The sequence below is a fragment of the Hippoglossus hippoglossus genome, chromosome 11, assembly GCF_009819705.1.
Source record: "Hippoglossus hippoglossus isolate fHipHip1 chromosome 11, fHipHip1.pri, whole genome shotgun sequence".
NCBI classification, from domain to species: domain Eukaryota; kingdom Metazoa; phylum Chordata; class Actinopteri; order Pleuronectiformes; family Pleuronectidae; genus Hippoglossus; species Hippoglossus hippoglossus.
In genome coordinates, this window is record NC_047161.1 from 1,862,643 (window position 1) to 1,880,738 (window position 18,096).

General features: G+C 43.1%; 1 protein-coding gene across 9 annotated transcripts in view; it reads left to right on the forward strand.

The window, feature by feature from the left end:
- The first annotated feature begins 305 nt into the window (after positions 1-305).
- Positions 306-18,096, forward strand: part of rxrba (retinoid x receptor, beta a) — a 30,986-nt gene continuing 13,195 nt past the window's right edge. Inside the window, exons 1-13 of one of the 9 annotated variants that reach the window (XM_034600894.1) lie at positions 308-420; positions 1,335-1,484; positions 2,240-2,472; positions 2,834-2,987; positions 3,176-3,355; positions 5,718-5,738; positions 7,405-7,565; positions 7,708-7,837; positions 8,138-8,270; positions 11,673-11,708; positions 13,921-14,012; positions 14,169-14,274; positions 14,660-16,267. In XM_034600894.1, coding sequence (XP_034456785.1) covers positions 1,469-1,484; positions 2,240-2,472; positions 2,834-2,987; positions 3,176-3,355; positions 5,718-5,738; positions 7,405-7,565; positions 7,708-7,837; positions 8,138-8,270; positions 11,673-11,708; positions 13,921-14,012; positions 14,169-14,274; positions 14,660-14,807 — 1,410 coding nt within the window. In that variant the 5' untranslated portion in view covers positions 308-420; positions 1,335-1,468 and the 3' untranslated portion in view covers positions 14,808-16,267. The other 8 variants (XR_004615466.1, XM_034600892.1, XM_034600895.1 and 5 more) reach the window with 8 other exon arrangements.

Below are 18,096 nucleotides of genomic sequence, written 5' to 3' on the forward strand. Positions count from 1 at the left end.
CAGTTATTGTCATTATTATTATTATAAATTGTTAAATGGTGTTGGACACGTATTTTCAATGAGTGGCTTTGGCTTGTTATTGCCTCAAATGAAAATGAAGCTCTAAAACCATTGCATCCACCATCATGTTTCTTTCCAGACTGTGCACGTCCTGAATACGTGCTTGTGAAATGGAAAAGAAGAGGAGCTCCAGTCTGAGCATTGTTGTGTGTCCCAGTGCTCCCAGTGCCCGGCAGTAACCTTCCCCCAGCAGCTGACACACTCAGCTGAACTTGTCTTGACCTCTTGACCCCTGAGCTCTGGCTGTGTCTCCCTCCTCACCCAGTGACATGTGAGGGCGACACCAGGACCACACGACCCGTCTCCTGCCTCCAGGAGCCGGGGCAGCCGAGGGCTCCCGCACGGACCCGGTGTGGAGCAGTGAGAGAAGCACTAAAGCCAAATCCTCCATCATCATGTTTTCATCCTTGCAGGGGGAGGGAGGGTTGACTACGAGGCAAAGTGGGGGGAGAGGCAGACACACACGGGGCCTAGCTGCCACATCTGTTTCATGCGAAGAAGCTGCGCCGCTAAACCGTCAGTAACCCATGTTTCCTTCCACCCCGCGGGTAGTGACCGGGTCCAGCTGCTGTGTGACCGGGGGAGGCAGAGAACCGGGCGCAGCAGGTCGCAGTTAACCGCTTTGTGCTCGCTTCTCCGGCTCCTCTCCGGTGCAGTCGGGCTAACTAGCCTGCTAGCTAGCTCAAGTGGCTAAACGTAGCGATAGCATGTTTCGCTAGCTTGAACCGGACGCAGGTTGAATTCCACAAAGTGAAAGAGAGACCGGGATTTGAACGCCTTTTAACGTCCCGGCGGACCGCGCGGTGGCGGGGTTCGTGTCTACCGGGGTCGCGAACACATGCCACTTAGCTGCACGGTGGGCACAAGCGGTTCCCAGGGCTAGCTAGCCAGCAGCTAATGTTAGCTTGCGCGAATCGTGGTTTGTTGCCATCTGCCTGGGCTCCATCTATAGCCTGGAATGGATGGTTTTAATTCACCCAGTTAGATTCAGAGAACACAGCCGGGGCTTGCTGTGGATGTGGAGTTTCCTATTTCTGAAATAACACCGCGTGCTGCATTAGAACACGATGGTCCTGGCACCAGGGGAGTCTCACTGTAACGTTACATTACAGTGGCCCCAAAAGGCTTAAAATACACAAATATTCCCACTGACAGGCAGACAGGCAGCCTGGAGATGGACGTGCTTCATTATACCGTGTTTTATCATTATACTGACAGTCCGCGTGTCGGAACCAGTTCATCACGCAGAGCTCTTTCTTGTGTTGGAATTTCAGACCCGTTTTTGGTTTCCCCCAAACGGCTCCGGCCCGGGCCTCAGTCCGCGGTCTAGAGTTTGACAGCGGGCGGGTTGAGGCTGAAGCACGTCGGCGTGTAGCGGCCATCCAGCCCCGGTGCCCCGGCCACCATCATGGGAGACAGCAGAGGTGAGAAAATAACTGTCCAACATTAACAGCCCCTGGAAACTGTGGATGATGTTAAACTCAACGGTACAAAAGGCTCTTTGCACGCTGGTTAACCTGTCAGCTGCAGATTAAGGCCTGTGGAAAATGTATGGAATATGATGAGTCAAAGGTTTGATTTAATAATAGAATAATGAAGCTTTTTAAAAACACCTTAGTGACAGCTGGCAGTGTTGACCTATGACCTCGCTGCCATACAGCATTCAATCATTTGAACTAAGTCAGACTTGGTCAGACATTTAAATTACCATCCCACCATTGGGTTAAAGTAAAGTGGACTTTAATGTAATTATTGATTAAATGAAGTTAAGGGTCCCATGTGTTTCAGCACTGTATTATAGACTGTATTGTAATAGATATACATGGTGCACCACAATAACAAACCAAACCTCTTTTAAAGATAGGGTTGGTCATTTGTTTAAGGAAAGAAAAATAGACCCGATCAGAAGTCCACGGAGAACTCAACCTTCAGCAGTGAAAATGCAGCCAGTTGCAGAGGAAAGCACCAAATACGTCAAACCACAGCACACAAACGTTGAAGCTGTGCTGCTCTTTGTTGTCTATCAAACCTGGGATGTTAAAATTAGCTTTGTATACTTAACTTGGTGCCATAAAGATATTTAATTGATGCGTTTCCCATTAATCACCTTCTCTGTCGTGACTATGTTATCAACCCTCACTGACTTGTACTGATTTTCCATTGCGCTCTTCTTTCTCAGATTCTCGCAGCCCAGACAGTTCATCTGTGTCCTCCCCTCCATCAGGCCAACGCTCGCCCCCACTGGTTCCCTCCGCTGCTTCCATGACTTCCCTTCCTCCCATCACCACCAGCGGAGTCAACAGCCCCATCAGTAGCATCGGCTCCCCCTTTTCTGTCATCAGCTCTTCACTGGGCTCACCCTGCCTCCCCGGCACACCGTCGGTGGGCTACGGCCCCATTAGCAGCCCGCAGGTAAGAGAAGACAGTTAATAAGGCACATATTTTATATACATATATACATTGTTAAATTACTGGATCAATTAGTAGTAACGATGACAGTACTAGTAACAATACCAATCTGTACTTAATGGTGCTATACAAATAAACTTGGCTTACTTTGAAAGATATTTTGGGAAAATACAAAATATTCACATATTGCATTTTCTCCTTCATCACTGAATTTTATATGGTGGCCAATCTTTACTTTGGTTTTGCCGTCACTCATTTTTGTCGTCGTCTGTTTGCCTCCCTCGTCACATGCCACATGTCTTGGATTGATTCGAAAGACCTTAAGTCCTCATCGTATTCACCTTTATTTCTGCTCTTCTTGCAGATCAACTCAACAGTGTCCATGTCGGGGCTCCATGCAGTGAGCAGCTCTGATGATGTGAAACCTCCACTGGGCTTGCAGCCGCTGTCCCCCCACAGCCCTGGGCCGATGCTTTCCCAGAAACGCCTTTGTGCCATCTGTGGAGACAGATCCTCTGGTGACTACACACCTTAAATAGAACTCCTCTTTTCTGTGCCTTGTCTTTGAGTTGAGCTATAAAGTGTAGATGAATAAAACATTGGTCAGAGCCACTGAAATACTTTAGATTTCAACTCTGAAAGGATTTGTCGTCCTTTCTTAACTCATTATCTGGCTCTTTTTCCTCCACCTTCCCACAACCTCCAGGTAAGCACTATGGCGTCTACAGTTGTGAGGGCTGCAAAGGCTTCTTCAAGCGAACAGTGCGCAAAGATCTGACGTACACGTGTCGGGACAGTAAAGACTGTATGGTGGATAAAAGACAGAGGAACCGCTGCCAGTACTGCCGCTACCAGAAGTGCCTGGCTATGGGCATGAAGAGAGAAGGTGAGCAAGCAGGAAACTGCACACCTTGAATACCACCTGTTCTCAACCCCTTCTGCTCATGACCCCTGAGAATGAGGCAACTTCTGACACCTTTTCACACTCTCTTTGAGGTCGAATGGACAAAGTTGTCTTTTCTTACAAAATGCAATTTAATTTGGGCTGACACTACAAGTAAAAAGCCAACTTAACACCCAGTGGCTGCTGTGTTTTATGTCTAGAAAATCTCATTAAATGTTATCAGAGGAACTTCCAGATCTCTAAGAGAATTATCAGTTTTATTTTGCCCAAAAGTAGAGAACACAACTCACAACACAACGGCATATCTATTGTCAGTCACTCCTATAAACGTATTTTGAACTCTTTCAAGACTCTTTTTGCTGTTGTTATACATCTGAAGTGTTGGGAAACTGGGATTCAGTACTTTTAATAAGCTGCACATGGCGGTTGTGGCAGTCCTTGTCTACTCACAGTCTGAATTATTACATAACCAGTCATATTTACCAGGTGTCGAGTCTCAAGGTGGACATCAGTTATCAGTAAAAACATACTGTGATTTGTACCAATTAAGAATCAAATACAGCAGCAAAGTATATGTTAAGTGTCGTCATCAGAAATTCATCCATACATCGTGATTATATTGGCACAAGTGATAGTGTTAATAACCGGTCGTAGCACATTATATAGTTGACTCAGACAAAACCTTAAAGGTATACTATGCAGGATTGTCGACTGATTAAAAGTCTGCTTCTCTCTCAATAGCTGCTTCTGGAGAGGCTGTATGTGTGAATGCAAGAGTGTCTGAGCGAGAGCCTCCACTTTCTGTGGAGTTTCCCCGAACCAGCCCACCTAGTAAAAACTCTGCAGAATGTCCGAAGGAGCCGATGTGAGAGCACATCAGATCCTTCACAGGAGGTGACAAGGACAGTTGCCGTGATCTCCGCAGCAGAATTAATATGTAACATCCTGCCTCTGCCTGCTGCGCCCCCCCTCTGGAGATTTCTGTGTTGTTGTGAACGCATCTGAGCAGAGAATCTCCTGCTGCGTTGTACATACGTGAAAGGCAACCTCCGGAGAAAGTCCAAATTCTCCGGACATCCTCTGGGGGGTCATGTCTGAAAACGGCTTAGAGAGAGCGGTGGTCGAGTGAGCTAAAGAGTGAATGAAGAGAGGGAGCGCTGTTAGCAAGAACAAAGCAGTGAATCAGAGAAACTTTTATTTTGTGATTATTTCACTGCCACAAAACTTCACCTACCACTGTGTGGGGCTGTTTGTGTGGGTATGTGTGTGTGCACTGTGCAGCAGTTCAGCCCCACCCTCATACATCCATGACACAGACAGAGAGCAGAGCAATGTAAACTTTCTGCTACGATCATCTCGCTTTGGCTTCACTTTTTCAAGCCGTCATGTCGACCATCTTTATATAAAGTCCATACTCTCTCACGCTGAGCTCTCTTATTAGCGGAGCAGACCCAAACCAGACAGGACTTCAGTTTTTTGTGTCAGAACCCGATCTGAGCCCAGTGTTTCCCCCGATTTACAGACATGTGCATCTTTAAAAAAAGAAGCAGATAGCCCAGCCAGTGTGACTGAACCCAAATACTTCGGAATTTTTGTCCAGACCCGGCCTCACTTCTTGATGGGTGCGGGTCGGGTATCTTCAGGAAAACACACGTTGGATCAGGTCTCTGCAGATAAATTCACCACCACACACTTCTATTGGGTCATAAGTGATGATTGAGAAGGTTTTTAATGAATCTGTTCTTAAAGAAAACCCTGCATAGTTTACCTTTTAAAGAACGACAGCCGATCTGTGTATGCTGCAGACCCCTTTTTAAACCAGTCCGTCTGAGATTATCTGCTGCTGAGTCACTTTGAGTCGAGCCGTGTCAGTACGAGTTAACTGTACTCTGCTTTCTCAGATTAGATTCGGACGGAATTCTGCAGCATTTTAGGACGTTGCATTTATCGTAGATAGGTTACGTTGATTGGTTACTATGATTTGTGGTCACTGTTGTTAAGGTAATGATCACTGTGGCCACTGAGTATTAAGTTAATGCAGATGGAATGGACATTTAAGGCAGCTACTTTGTGTTGCAGGTACTTTTTCTGTAATCTTCAAAACCTCAAGATGTAAATCCTGAGCGTAACAACACATCACCTTCAACCTTAGATGAGATCTTTTAATCTCATTTAAAGATATGGGTGTCAGTAATATTTGCACAATAGACAATAGGAAGATCGAGTACACATTGGTAGAGGGGGAGATGGGGGTGGGTAAGCCTTGTACACACTAACCCCCTTTCCCCCTCTCTTCCTCTTTTTGTTTCCTCTCGTTCTCTCTCCCCCCTCCCTCCTTCTGTAGTGGCCAAGATGAACGACAGATGTAAGGAGAAGAGGGAAGGAGGGGTGTATGTCTGTGCCTGTATGAATGAGAAAGAAGCAGAGTTATTACATTGCATATCGGCCAGAAGGAGCTAGTCTATTGTACGTAGTTTCTTGACAGAGCTCAGACATGGACCAGTTCCAGCCTTGAATCGTTTCCTTGTGGTTTTTAAAGCTCAACATATCCAGGGAAAGTTAACTGAATATGCACAATCCACTTTATTTTGACGTAACCTATTGTTTATTCTCACCCGCGGGCTGCACATCCGGTCACAGTTACAACAGTGAGCCACAGAGATGTTGCTCGTGTTTTGAGGAGCATTAAAGCTAGGGTTGGTAATCCTGGAAAAGCTATAGACCAGGCAACACTTAGAAAAAATGCAGCCGATACATCCCACCCCCTCTCATTGACCCTCTCGACAAAGCTAAGCCCCAAAACTCCCGAATGCGCACAGACCAACATTTGCTAGAAGACGTGACTCGTTAATTTCAGACCATTGTCTCTGCTTCGTCTGTGTTTGTTTCTCTAGCTGAAAAAGTCTGTCGTGTGCAGTGAGTTTATTTTTATTTTTCTCCTGACGGCTTTATTTATTGATGACTATTGGGACATGAAGAGGATTAAAACAAAAAGGGCGTACGAGTCTAAGCCGCAGCTTCAATCGGGTTCAGCAAGTTGACGAGTAATGCAGAAATTTAGATCAGTCAAAAAATAGCATTTACTGCCAGGAAGCATTTAAAATATAAAGAATTCTAAACGGAATTTGGTGGCTTTGTTCTCCTGGTTCAGGAAAGCGGGGATCATGGGTAATATCCACTGTTGAGTTGTTTTTCAGTTCAGTCAGTCAGAGCTCCACTCAACACACTGATAGAATACATTAAAACCACTTCATCACTTGGACACTGAGCTCAACAGAAATAAATAAACAGTGGGAAGTTCTTCACTGACCAAGCCAGTCACATGACCTCATTCTACTGAAGTCTGTGGGTGGTACTCACAAGACCTTTGACTACCAATGTTTTGCAACACAACCATTAGTTAGGATGAAATGATCAGCGTGACTTTTTTTGAACGACATCAAAATGAGAAACACAGTTTACTTAATTTGTGTAAGAGATTAAGAGAAACCTTCATAAATGCTAACTTTCGTAAAAAACCAGTGTCACATTTCATCGTCATTCCCACCTCAGTGTCACTTTAAAATAATTAGTGATTACAATAATAATATGTATGTTGTGTATGTCTTCTATGGGCCATTGGTATTGGGCCTGAATAAAGTATGAAAGACCGTATGAGAGGCTTTGAATTTATCATGAATTGTGCATCTCTGTCTCTGCTTTCCCACTGTTATGCACATTTTGTCACATTATTTTGGTCTCACTTTTTTTCTTCAATCTTTTTGCCTCTTTTTGTCGCAAACCTCCTCCTTCACCAATGTTTTCCCTCATTTCTCCTCTTCATTGGCCACACATCTAATCCTACTTATCTCTCTTTATCCATCCTGTTGGAACATCCTGTCTTCCACCTCTCCTGCACCTTCATTCTTCCATTTTGACCTTCGTTCATCCATCCTTCCGCTCCACAATTCTGCTCTGTTACTATTTCTCCCTTTCCCCCCTTTCTTGTCTTTTATTATTTTCTTCTGTTTCCTCTCTGCCCCATCCCGCAGCTGTCCAAGAGGAACGGCAGAGGAACAAGGAACGAGAGGGCGAGGTGGAGTCGACGAGTGCAGTGAATGAGGAGATGCCTGTGGAGAAGATTTTGGAGGCGGAGGTGGCTGTGGAGCAGAAGACCGAGCTTCATGCAGATGGCAGTTCAGGTGGCAGCTCTGTGAGTAGTCTGGTTGGTTGACATTCAACGCAAACTGTCATGCACCGATGTGAAACACTGTGAAACTAACATTTGAAATTCCACTTAGTATAGTTATTTGATCAAATAATCACAATTTCTTTTCTAAATCTGCTTTATTCAGCCCAACGATCCTGTCACCAACATCTGTCAGGCAGCAGACAAGCAGCTTTTCACCCTGGTGGAGTGGGCCAAGAGGATCCCTCACTTCTCTGAGCTGCAGCTGGACGACCAGGTCATCCTGCTTCGTGCAGGTAACCTTGAAGAGCTTTCATTTGCTGGGTGGTTTTTGAATCTGTCAAGCTCAGCAGAGGGATGCAGGGCTGCAAAGCCAAGTTTCATCCACAGTCAAAAGCAGCTGCCCCAGCTTTTTGAATCAGTGTGAATTGTCAATAGCATAAAAAAAGTTATGACTTTAATGACAGATCTTTAATTTTCAAAGTAACAACAAGCAACATTCAGTAATATCAGGTTTTAATAAATATAGAAGCACAATTGTAGAATATTTGGACATTTTGATTTATTAGAAGTACTGAGACTCAACTCTTCAACAGGCTGGAATGAACTCTTGATTGCATCGTTCTCCCATCGCTCCATCTCAGTGAAGGACGGAATCCTACTGGCCACCGGCCTTCACGTCCACAGGAACAGTGCTCACAGTGCTGGTGTAGGAGCGATCTTTGACAGGTAATACACAGATGCACACATGTACAAACAGTATAATCCCCACACACATACCCCACTAGTGATCTTCATTCAGGAGTTTGGGTGGGAGACCTAGTTGGAGCGGACCTGCCCCCATGAAAATATTCTGTCCCCTGGAGAGTTTTAACATTATGTGATTAAAGTGTTTTTACAGAGGCCTTTCTACTCTACTTCGACATCCACACTGTGTAGGGTCCCACTGTAGAATGCATCCACTTCTACACAGTATTATGACCATCTACTCTTAGCCTAAAATGAACAGACCCCGAAAGGCCACAACCTCCTCTTTACCTCTTTTCATCACCTGGTTATTACACATCAGTCCTGAGAGGTAGTTGAATAAAGAAATAATACTTTTCTTCATTTATCCACATGAATTTCTCTGTGATGTTTCCATACTCGTGGTTTCTATGAGCTACACACATGTCATTCAGATTTAGTTGATCAGTTACTGGGGTAAGAACTTGGATATTGTGTCTTTGGTTGGCTGGAGCTGCTGTGTTCTGCGTTGGCTGTGATTGGCTGAGAGACTCTGCTGCTTTAGTGCTGCCTCTAGGGTGACAGCGCATGCCAGGGAGGCTGGTGACTAATGCTTGCCCCGTAGACATGCATGCGCGCACACACTCAGTGGCATAGCACCTACTGCAGCATTTGATAATGTGATTGTGGCTGGCTAATGCACAATACTAACACGTCAATAAAAACAGGAAGGTACAGCGGAATACTGCAATATGTGTTCATATAATAATCTACATCCCATTATTGTACAGGACACTGCAGAGGCCATGGGTTTATTATTTCGTGCCAGATTTTCCTAAACTATCTTATGATCTCATTTTGAAATATAGATGTTTGTTCTGTTTGCATCATAGAAGTAGGAGGGCACTCGGACAGAGCATACCTTCACCAGGGCTAAGGCCCGATCTTGCCATGTTAAACAAACTGGGAAAAGAAATCCCTGGATGTGAATCCACTCACATCTGATGGGCTCTTCCTTTGATCAAGCCCTAACCCCCCTTAACCTAATCACTGCTGGTCACAACATTGTAAAATAATTTGACTGGCCCAGGCGTAATGAAAGTAATATTATAGAAATTGTGCCATATGTATTTTCTTTAGGATTGTGTGATTGGTCAGTCACAGACACTCAGACACTTCCAATAACACCCATGGCCTCTCCAGTCTTCTGCATAAATGCATCGACCATCAGTTATTATTAAAGGCTCAGTGTGTAGGATTTAGTGGCAACTAGCATCGTTTCTGGTCATTTCTTTACTGTAGAAAACATGGCCGTGCAACATGGCAGACTCCGTCGGCGAGGGCTCCTCCCGACGGAGATATAAAGAGCTCATTGCAAGATAATGAAAACACAACTATTTTAAATTTGAGCTCATTATACACCAATGAAAACGTCATTATCATTATTATTTTCAGTTTCTGCCAAAATATCTTTGTAAATCTTTCACACTGAACCTTAAACAAGTTACATGTGTTTGACAGTTCACTACAAAACAGTGATGAGAACATTCAAAATACAACAGATATTGTTATTAGCACTAAGTTGTATTAGAATGTTATTTAATCAAGACATAATAAATGCTGGTTCATGTCATAATGGGATGTTATCAACAAGTTTGAATGCACATTCAGGGCTTTTAATAATGATAATAATAATTCTGTTCATTACATCATCACCTGCTTTAATTAAACAAAGAATTACGGCAAATCTCAATCACCTTAAATGACATCACAACGTGTCAATTCACTGTTAATTACACAGTAATTACATTGTTATAAAGGGTTAATTTTCCAGTCAGGTTTAAAAGAAGCTAACTGGGCTCATGGCAAACGGCTCAATGATTTTCCTCTGATACGTATATAAATAAATTCTTCTAGCACTGCACTCTTGTAGCGGCAGGCTTCTGTTTCAGCTTGGCATCAGCATCTGTTTGAAGCTACTCGATCTTATTTTATCAAGGAGGGCGTAAATAATGAAATATCAGAATTTCTTCATAGCACATTGGATTAAACGTATCACTGCAGGGGGGCTTAAAGTGCAAAATAACAGACCACAGAACCACAACAGAATGTGATACTTCACGATACAAATTTACCAAAATAAAACTGTTTCAGAAAGCTCCACATTGTACAAAGTGGAAAAGGTTGGTGTCCACTAGTTGTCATTCGAAACAGGGGAGCTTATTGTTCACCCCTCAAATCTCAGGAAAGGAGGTGTGAGAAAAACTGTCTCACCTTTGCAATTTTGTCCACTGCCCCGTCCAGACCTGGTATTAACATCCGTCCTGAGAGATCCGATCACCAGTGGTCAGCGTAAAGTTTGTCTGTTCACACCGGACATTAAAATGCATCCTAAGCATGTCTCCTGTGATCAGATCTCACTTCCGGTTTTGTATGCAAGTAATCAAGATACTTCATTTGTGTTCGCGAAGACAGAATGATGTTGTTTTTACCCAGTGTGCGTTTGCAGATGGGTCAGAAGAAACTGTTTGTGTGTCGGCACGAGCGAGCAAACGAGAGGTAGAGAAAGAGGAGTCGGGGGGGCTGAATGAATCTCGTGCTGCTCCGCAGTGAAGAAAGATTTTTACCAATCTAGAAAAGTGCCCATCATTATGTGGTTGTCAGTGTTAATATTGTAGCGGTGGTCAGAAAAAATATCAAGCGTAAAAATAAGTTTGGTTCATAGTGAAACTGTCGTGTGTCAGAGACATCAGCTGAGAAGGCCGTCATTCAAATGTATGTATATTTGTATGTATGTAAAAATAATGTATTTGGTTTGCGTTCAGAGTCGGACCTGAACTTAGCGCCCACCACATGTGATCTGATCACTCAGGACAAAAGTTAATACCAAGTCTTAATGGGGTCTACATACTCTTTGGTTGGGTGACATTGATTTCTGATTTGTGCACATCTATTTTCTTTAATGTTGTATTTTGCACTTTGAGGCTCGGTTGTTCTTCACACAGTAGCCACAACGCAGTGTTAGTCCTTCGCTTTTTACAGTCCAGGGTCTTCAGGTTTTCACTTATTACTTTCATTCTTACTAATTGTTTTCTGCTGTTGCGCATTTGGCTCATAAGGTTTATTATAACCGCCTTTCTGCTTATTTCAATACATGTGAATTATAGTGGTGCCTTTTCTAAGACTATATTTATTGATTTAATAAAACTAATCAAATGCTTATCAGAGATCAGTGTTTGGTTGAAGAGCGAAGTTTGAGCCCAGACGTGTTCACTGTTTTACAACAGTTTTAAATATATCAGAACGTAGCAGATTTTCTCAGGGCTCAGAGAATATACAGAAAGCTTTCACAACAATGTAACTGTGTAATGACATTGTAATAACACATTGTGATTGAATACACAGGGCGCACAATGCTGAGGTTGGGGCCATATTTGACAGGTAATTACGCCACTACACAAACACTTTTCTTAAACCCCTCCTCTTGAGTCAACATTGAGACAAACACAGAACCAAAGCACAATGCTTGATGCTTCTCTGCATTTCTGCAGCTTTGCACAAGCCAGCCGTTTTTTCGCTAAAAGTTGTTATTGCGCTGAGAACTGTTTTAAAGAATCACTCAGTGACCTGTAGGTATATGGGTTAGGTTGATGGTGATGTACTGCGACACAATATTTGGTTTGTGACTTTGACCCAATCGTCTGCAGGAAACTCTTAATTATTGGCCCATTAACGAAACCTTGCCAGACCATAATGAGAAAAATCTAAATGTGTGAGCTGGCTTTGTGAGGCTAAGCTAGCTCTCCAGGATATTAATGGTGGGATGTAGTTGTACGACAAGTATTGTATTACTCCAGTTTGGGATACTTTTCAGGTTGTTCAGTCTTCAGATCCTTTTGGAGGTGTTGAATAAAATATTTCTGCTGCGTGTCTATACAAACCTTCACTGTGTTGTTGGCTTAGGCGACGTGAGTTCAAATCCATGCCATTAAAAGCAAATGTCGGTTTCTGCACTGTCCACTGGTGGATGATGGAGCAGTAAATACACTGCCCCTAAAGGTCACCCTCCTCTTTCATTCAAGTCCTGGATGGAGAGCAGAGGTAACATGTAGGGCCTTCGCTAAACCTCACAAATCCACACTGGTGGTCTGTTTATTATTCCACTGCGCATCTAATGAAGCGTGATTAATTCGTTCTTAAAATACGTCTCAGCATGTTGGTAAGTCGGTAAGAAAAGTCGTTTTGTCTAAGTTTTTGTTCCTACTGATTGTCTGTATTGTTCCGGGATAACAAGGAACCTGTCTTAGTTCCTCAGGTCAAGATTTGAGAATGAATGGGTGGATTCTAAAGTATGACCCAGCTCAGACTGGTAAACAAATGTCTCCAGCATCGTACAGGTGTATACGCCCCCAAATGTTTCCTCAATGCATCCTGAGATCACTCAAACCACATTTGAAGCTGGTCTGGGACTTTTCGCTGTGTGAACACAAATGTGTCCCGAGCCACATATGAAGGACCGCCCACTCAGCTGACGTCATCTGACCTGCTACAGTTTCACAATCAAACATCTTTACGCTTCTTTGTGCCCATACGTTGTTTGTATTGTGGACACCACAACAATATCAGCACTGACCACCACATAATGATGTCTTTTCCCAATGGGAAAATCTTATTCCATTTTAGAGCCGGGTGATGATGTCAACCTTTTTATTTATTTTTAGCCTGAAGTATCTTGGAACACTCTGAAAACAGGAAGACAGATAAACAAAGTAGTTTTATGCCCAAAACCCCAAAGGAGGAAATTAATATTCTCTGTCTCACATTTCCTTTCAAATCCAATAACCAGCGCTTAATGTGGTAACTTCATGATTCTCCGTGTTCTCCAGGTAAAATTTGTGCATCTTGATTTCCAATGACGTTCGTGTTTATTTGCATATCGAGCGGGGAAGTGAGATCCAATCACAAGTTCTCACAGAAGATAAATACAATTAATGCCAGGTGTGAATGGACAAACCTAGAGCTGCCCACTTGTGATTGGATCTCTCAGGATGGCCCCCTCAAAAATAAAAATGAAACTTTGAATTTTAAAAAGCATTAAATCATATCAAGAAGTCAATGAATTTGGTGTTTATTCTTTTCTGTGAGTGAGAATTTATGGATAATTTATGATTGTGTGTTAGGGAGGAGAGAATTTACCCCTGATCCCTGACGGTTAGATGGAATAAAGTGGATGCAATAATGAAATGTTTTTACTCTCCAGTTCCCCATATTTGCTAAGACACTTACTTATAAACCATTAAATATTAGGTCGAAAAAGCAAAAACATGAATCAGCCACAGCCTGAAAAAAACCCACCATTTGGTGGCAGCAGTTTGCCACGGTGTGCAGTTTTAACCAGCGTTGTTTTCCCTGCTGAACCTGAAACTCGGTCATTCCCCTGTGTGGTTTGAACATCAGGTTATTACTTTGAGCTGTGACCATAAATAATGTGATTATTGAGTCTGGTCCCTCCGTTCTTACTCTCTCCTCCCCCATCCCTCCTTTCCCTTTTTATCACTCTCCTGCTCTTTTTTCTTTTACATGCTTCCTTTTATACTGGCCATCTTCCTCCTGTCTCCAACTTGCATCCCCCCTTTATCTGTCCTCTCTGCAGGGTTTTGACAGAGCTTGTAAGTAAGATGAGAGACATGCAAATGGACAAGTCTGAGCTGGGCTGCCTTCGAGCCATCATCCTCTTCAACCCAGGTACATTAACTAGTGGAATATTGAAAAACATCATTACGGACACTAAACTAAAATGGACCAAAAAAATGTCTGGAAAAACTGAACGAGAAATGGTGAACATGTAAAAATATATTTCACCAGTATAAAGTTAATGTTTCTCTTTTTTCACCTGCCAAGATGCCAAGGGCTTGTCCAATCCCAGTGAGGTGGAGCTCCTGAGGGAGCGGGTGTACGCATCCCTCGAGTCTTACTGCAAACAGAAGTATCCCGATCAGCAGGGCAGGTAGGCTGTCACTCACTGGGCATGTTAACAAGTACAAGATGAGGTGGTAGGTTGTGACAGGGGGCGCTGCTCCTCAATCACAGGTACATTATATTCAACTCCGCAGCTTCAACATGCCGCTGCAGCACAAAGCCCAAATTTGACATTTACGTTCTCACACTCGGCCCCTCTGGACAATTACAGGAAAATATGTGGACTTCCCTTCATGTCTTAAGTAGCTTTATATTCTTATATATGTTATCTTATATATGTTTTCCAGCCCATCTTCTGAATTCTTGTTTTCAGTTTATATTGATTAAAAACTGAATTATCATTTGTATCAGTTGACAGATCTATGGCCAGTTCTCACTTTACTCTCCTCCTCATCCTTCTCGCCGTCATTCAGGTTTGCAAAGCTCCTCCTCCGTCTCCCAGCACTGCGCTCCATTGGTCTTAAGTGCCTGGAGCACCTGTTCTTCTTTAAACTGATCGGTGACACGCCCATCGACACCTTCCTGATGGAGATGCTGGAGGCGCCTCACCAGCTCACCTAGAGGAGCCAGGTTGGGTTCGGTCAGGATCCAGTGCACACCAGGAGACCCAGCACGTTGCACCGTGTTGGGTCATTGGCTCTTCTCATTGAGCCTCACTTAACTGCAGCACCTGCTGGTTTAAACGTACCAGCTCTCACACTTACACACACACACACGTATTGCCCATCATCGGCTAATTATCTTCACACATGCACATGCAGGTCTTTACTTGCATGCATGAACTGACAGAAAATAACAACTAATATACAGCTAATGTGGCTCTGAATGAAGAGAATGCCAAAACACAAACATACTCAAACACACACATTTTCACCATCTTTTCTGTTACTGTTTTCCACCACAGGGGTTACCATTCAATGAATTAAGCCCTTTTATCAAACAGCTACAGCAAATGTCTTAATTTTAATTTAGTCTTCAGTTTTCACATCTTCATCTCGCAGTTGGTTTTTGCTTCTGCGTAACTGGTATAGCCTACTTCCCCTGTTTTGACTTGGGTTGCTTAGTTACACCGCTAGCTGCACCTCTGTATGTTATATCCATCACTAGCCGGTTAGTTATTCATGTATGGTTTTTAGCTTGAAATCAGGTGCATAATTTCAATCAACTGTCCGCCATCGAACCGATTTACTTGTTATTGGTCAGGAGGTGTCCTGTTACGCACAGGAAGACACACACTCTCAGTGAGTTAATTCAATCTCAGAAACATTTTAAATATTTTATGCTTTTCTTGAATATTCATGCTGAAACTTGTTTGAGTTTCTATTTTTGAAGTACTGTACTCATGAAATGAGAGCTTTTTCCAAGGCATTGAAATCCAGGAAAAGGGGGCGGGGAGCACTTAGTTGAGCAGACAAACTTAGTCCCTCCCACCCTGATGCGCACAGCGGGCTTTGTAAGACAAGAAGAATGACTTGAATTATTATTGTTTTTAGTTTTGATTTTATCCTTTTCTCTACTTTGGCAGTTGTTTGGCATTTTAAACAGCTTGAGGCTCACAGGAAGTTCAGCTTCATGCAAGACAGAATGAGAGTATTTGTTTCTCTTTTGTCTCCTGTTCCCCCCCCAGAGTCCTCCCTTTGCTGGTGGTCATTGATGCACTTTTGTGAGTTGTAACTGTGTAAATGTTCCTGTTTCCATCTTTTCTCACACCTAAGACGACCTTAAAGGTACTATGTGTAGGGTTTTCTCATTATTGCATCATTTTCAAATCAGACGTGATTATTTTTATGACTTCTGAAAAATAATTGGCCACACCCTGCACCCGGTTGAACTTTTCAGACTCGATAGGTTGCTCCATCAAGAGCGAAATGATATTCTCTACTCGCTGAACAATTCTACCTGTTATCAGTCGGCCTGTATCTCACGTCTGGTGTTTGCTGCATCTAACCCAGCAGTTAAAGTGTCCTTGAACAAGATACTGGAGCAGTTTTACAGGAGTTGCTTTACATTTAACATGCTGTGCTCTTTCCTCTCTGTGGTGGGAAAAGCTGAATTTGTGTGCAACACTAAAAAACAGCAGCTGAAATAATCTGGCAGTTTCAGTATTTAATTTGCGATGCAGTACTTCTGCAGCCCCGAAAGCCAGTGTTGGAAAGACAAAGAACCTTTTTATATGTGTTGTGTTACTGTAATGCAATAATGAAATGAATTAGCGCTATGTAATGGAAATCCTACACGTACTACCTGCCGCTTCGGAAACTTTATTCAGTGTGTATTGGCTCAGTGCTTGCGACTTTTGTACAGTAGATGTAAATAATAAACAAAACAACACCACAGGAGTCCCGCAGAAACAAAGACCTGCTCACGCTCTCGAAGGTCGATTATCTGACTCCAACTGACAGATTTACAATCTTTATTTTCTGCTGTCGAACCCACGTCCGGTGTGATGACGTCACCATGTAATTGTTTTTGAGCCCAGGGCCAAACCACACCGTGCTGCTGCTTTTGCACCGACTGCTGCCGATGTTTGCTGTTGCCCTCTTCAACTGATTGGCTGGATTTCATTGACAATGGCACTTGACATTTATTGTGATAAAAATTTTGTGGGCAACCGAATGTGAGCATTGCAGCGAGAAGTCAAACGCAGCTAACGCATGGTCAGGAGATACGAAGCAAACTATGAATCAACCCATCTACACGTTAAGATTCATCAAAGGTTTTTGTTAGTGAAGTATTTAAAAGACTGTTGACATTCTGAGGTATATCTAGCCTTCTTATTTGTCACCACATTTAATAGAAATTAGAAACTTTTGCAGTATCATTCTACAGGGAAGAGGTGCAGCTGTCCTCTACCAGGTGCTAAAGAACTAATATGGTCTTTTAGTTTTAAGACTTGCACATTTTCATCAATGCAAAACAGTATGCAAGTACACAGACAAATCAGACAGCCATTGTCCACTCTTTTGTTATTTTATGACCCTGAACTTTATTGCAGACTCCAAGCTATGGAAAATGAACACCAGCTATGTGCTTGTACATTTTGACTGTGGCTGATGAGTGTTTGTCCTCTACCAGACACAGCCAAAGCCTTTTGTATCTTAGAGAGCAGTTCGGTTGGTGGAGGCAATGAAAGTGGCTGTTGAATTGTTGGGCTTTATCAGCTACTTTGACCAGAACGAGCAATGAGCTTCCTGCCCTGCAGATGGTCCAAAAACGTCTTCTCAGAGAGGATACTCCCCCATGTGATGTGGACTTGGAGGCTGGCAGTTAGATGACCTGTGAAACAGGTGGTTTTGTTTGACATGTCAAAACGTTGGTCTAACCCTAAGAGTTTGGTGTTGTTTCAGTTTTTCTCCATGTAATGAGTTCATGCTGCCAACTCAACAAAGTATTCTCCAGATGTCCACTCATTTCCTACATGCAGAGAAAGGTCAGGCCCTGGTTTGTCAGAGCTGCCCCTGCATTTTAACGTTTCAAACTGGTTGCAAGCTAATGATCTGCCAGGCATCTTCTACTGTCCCAGATGTGGTCTCAGCACTTTATGGCTTGAGTTGGTTCAGATCATACACGTTATATAAAGATGGACGACACATCTCCACCTCCTCCCACTATTCAGAAATAGAAATGAATGCTGTCATCCTGTGGCGGTGACGTCATTCGGAGTCACACCGATCAGGAGTGAGTCAGTCTCAGCAGTCGATCTTGAATTTTCAAGAATTAAAGTAATTAAAATCAAACTTATTTGTATATGTAAGCACAGTACCACACTCGCAAAGACTGCAAATAAAGATGGGCGACGCATCTCCACTTCTTTCCACTGTCTAGAAATGAAGCCCAAATATCCCTCATA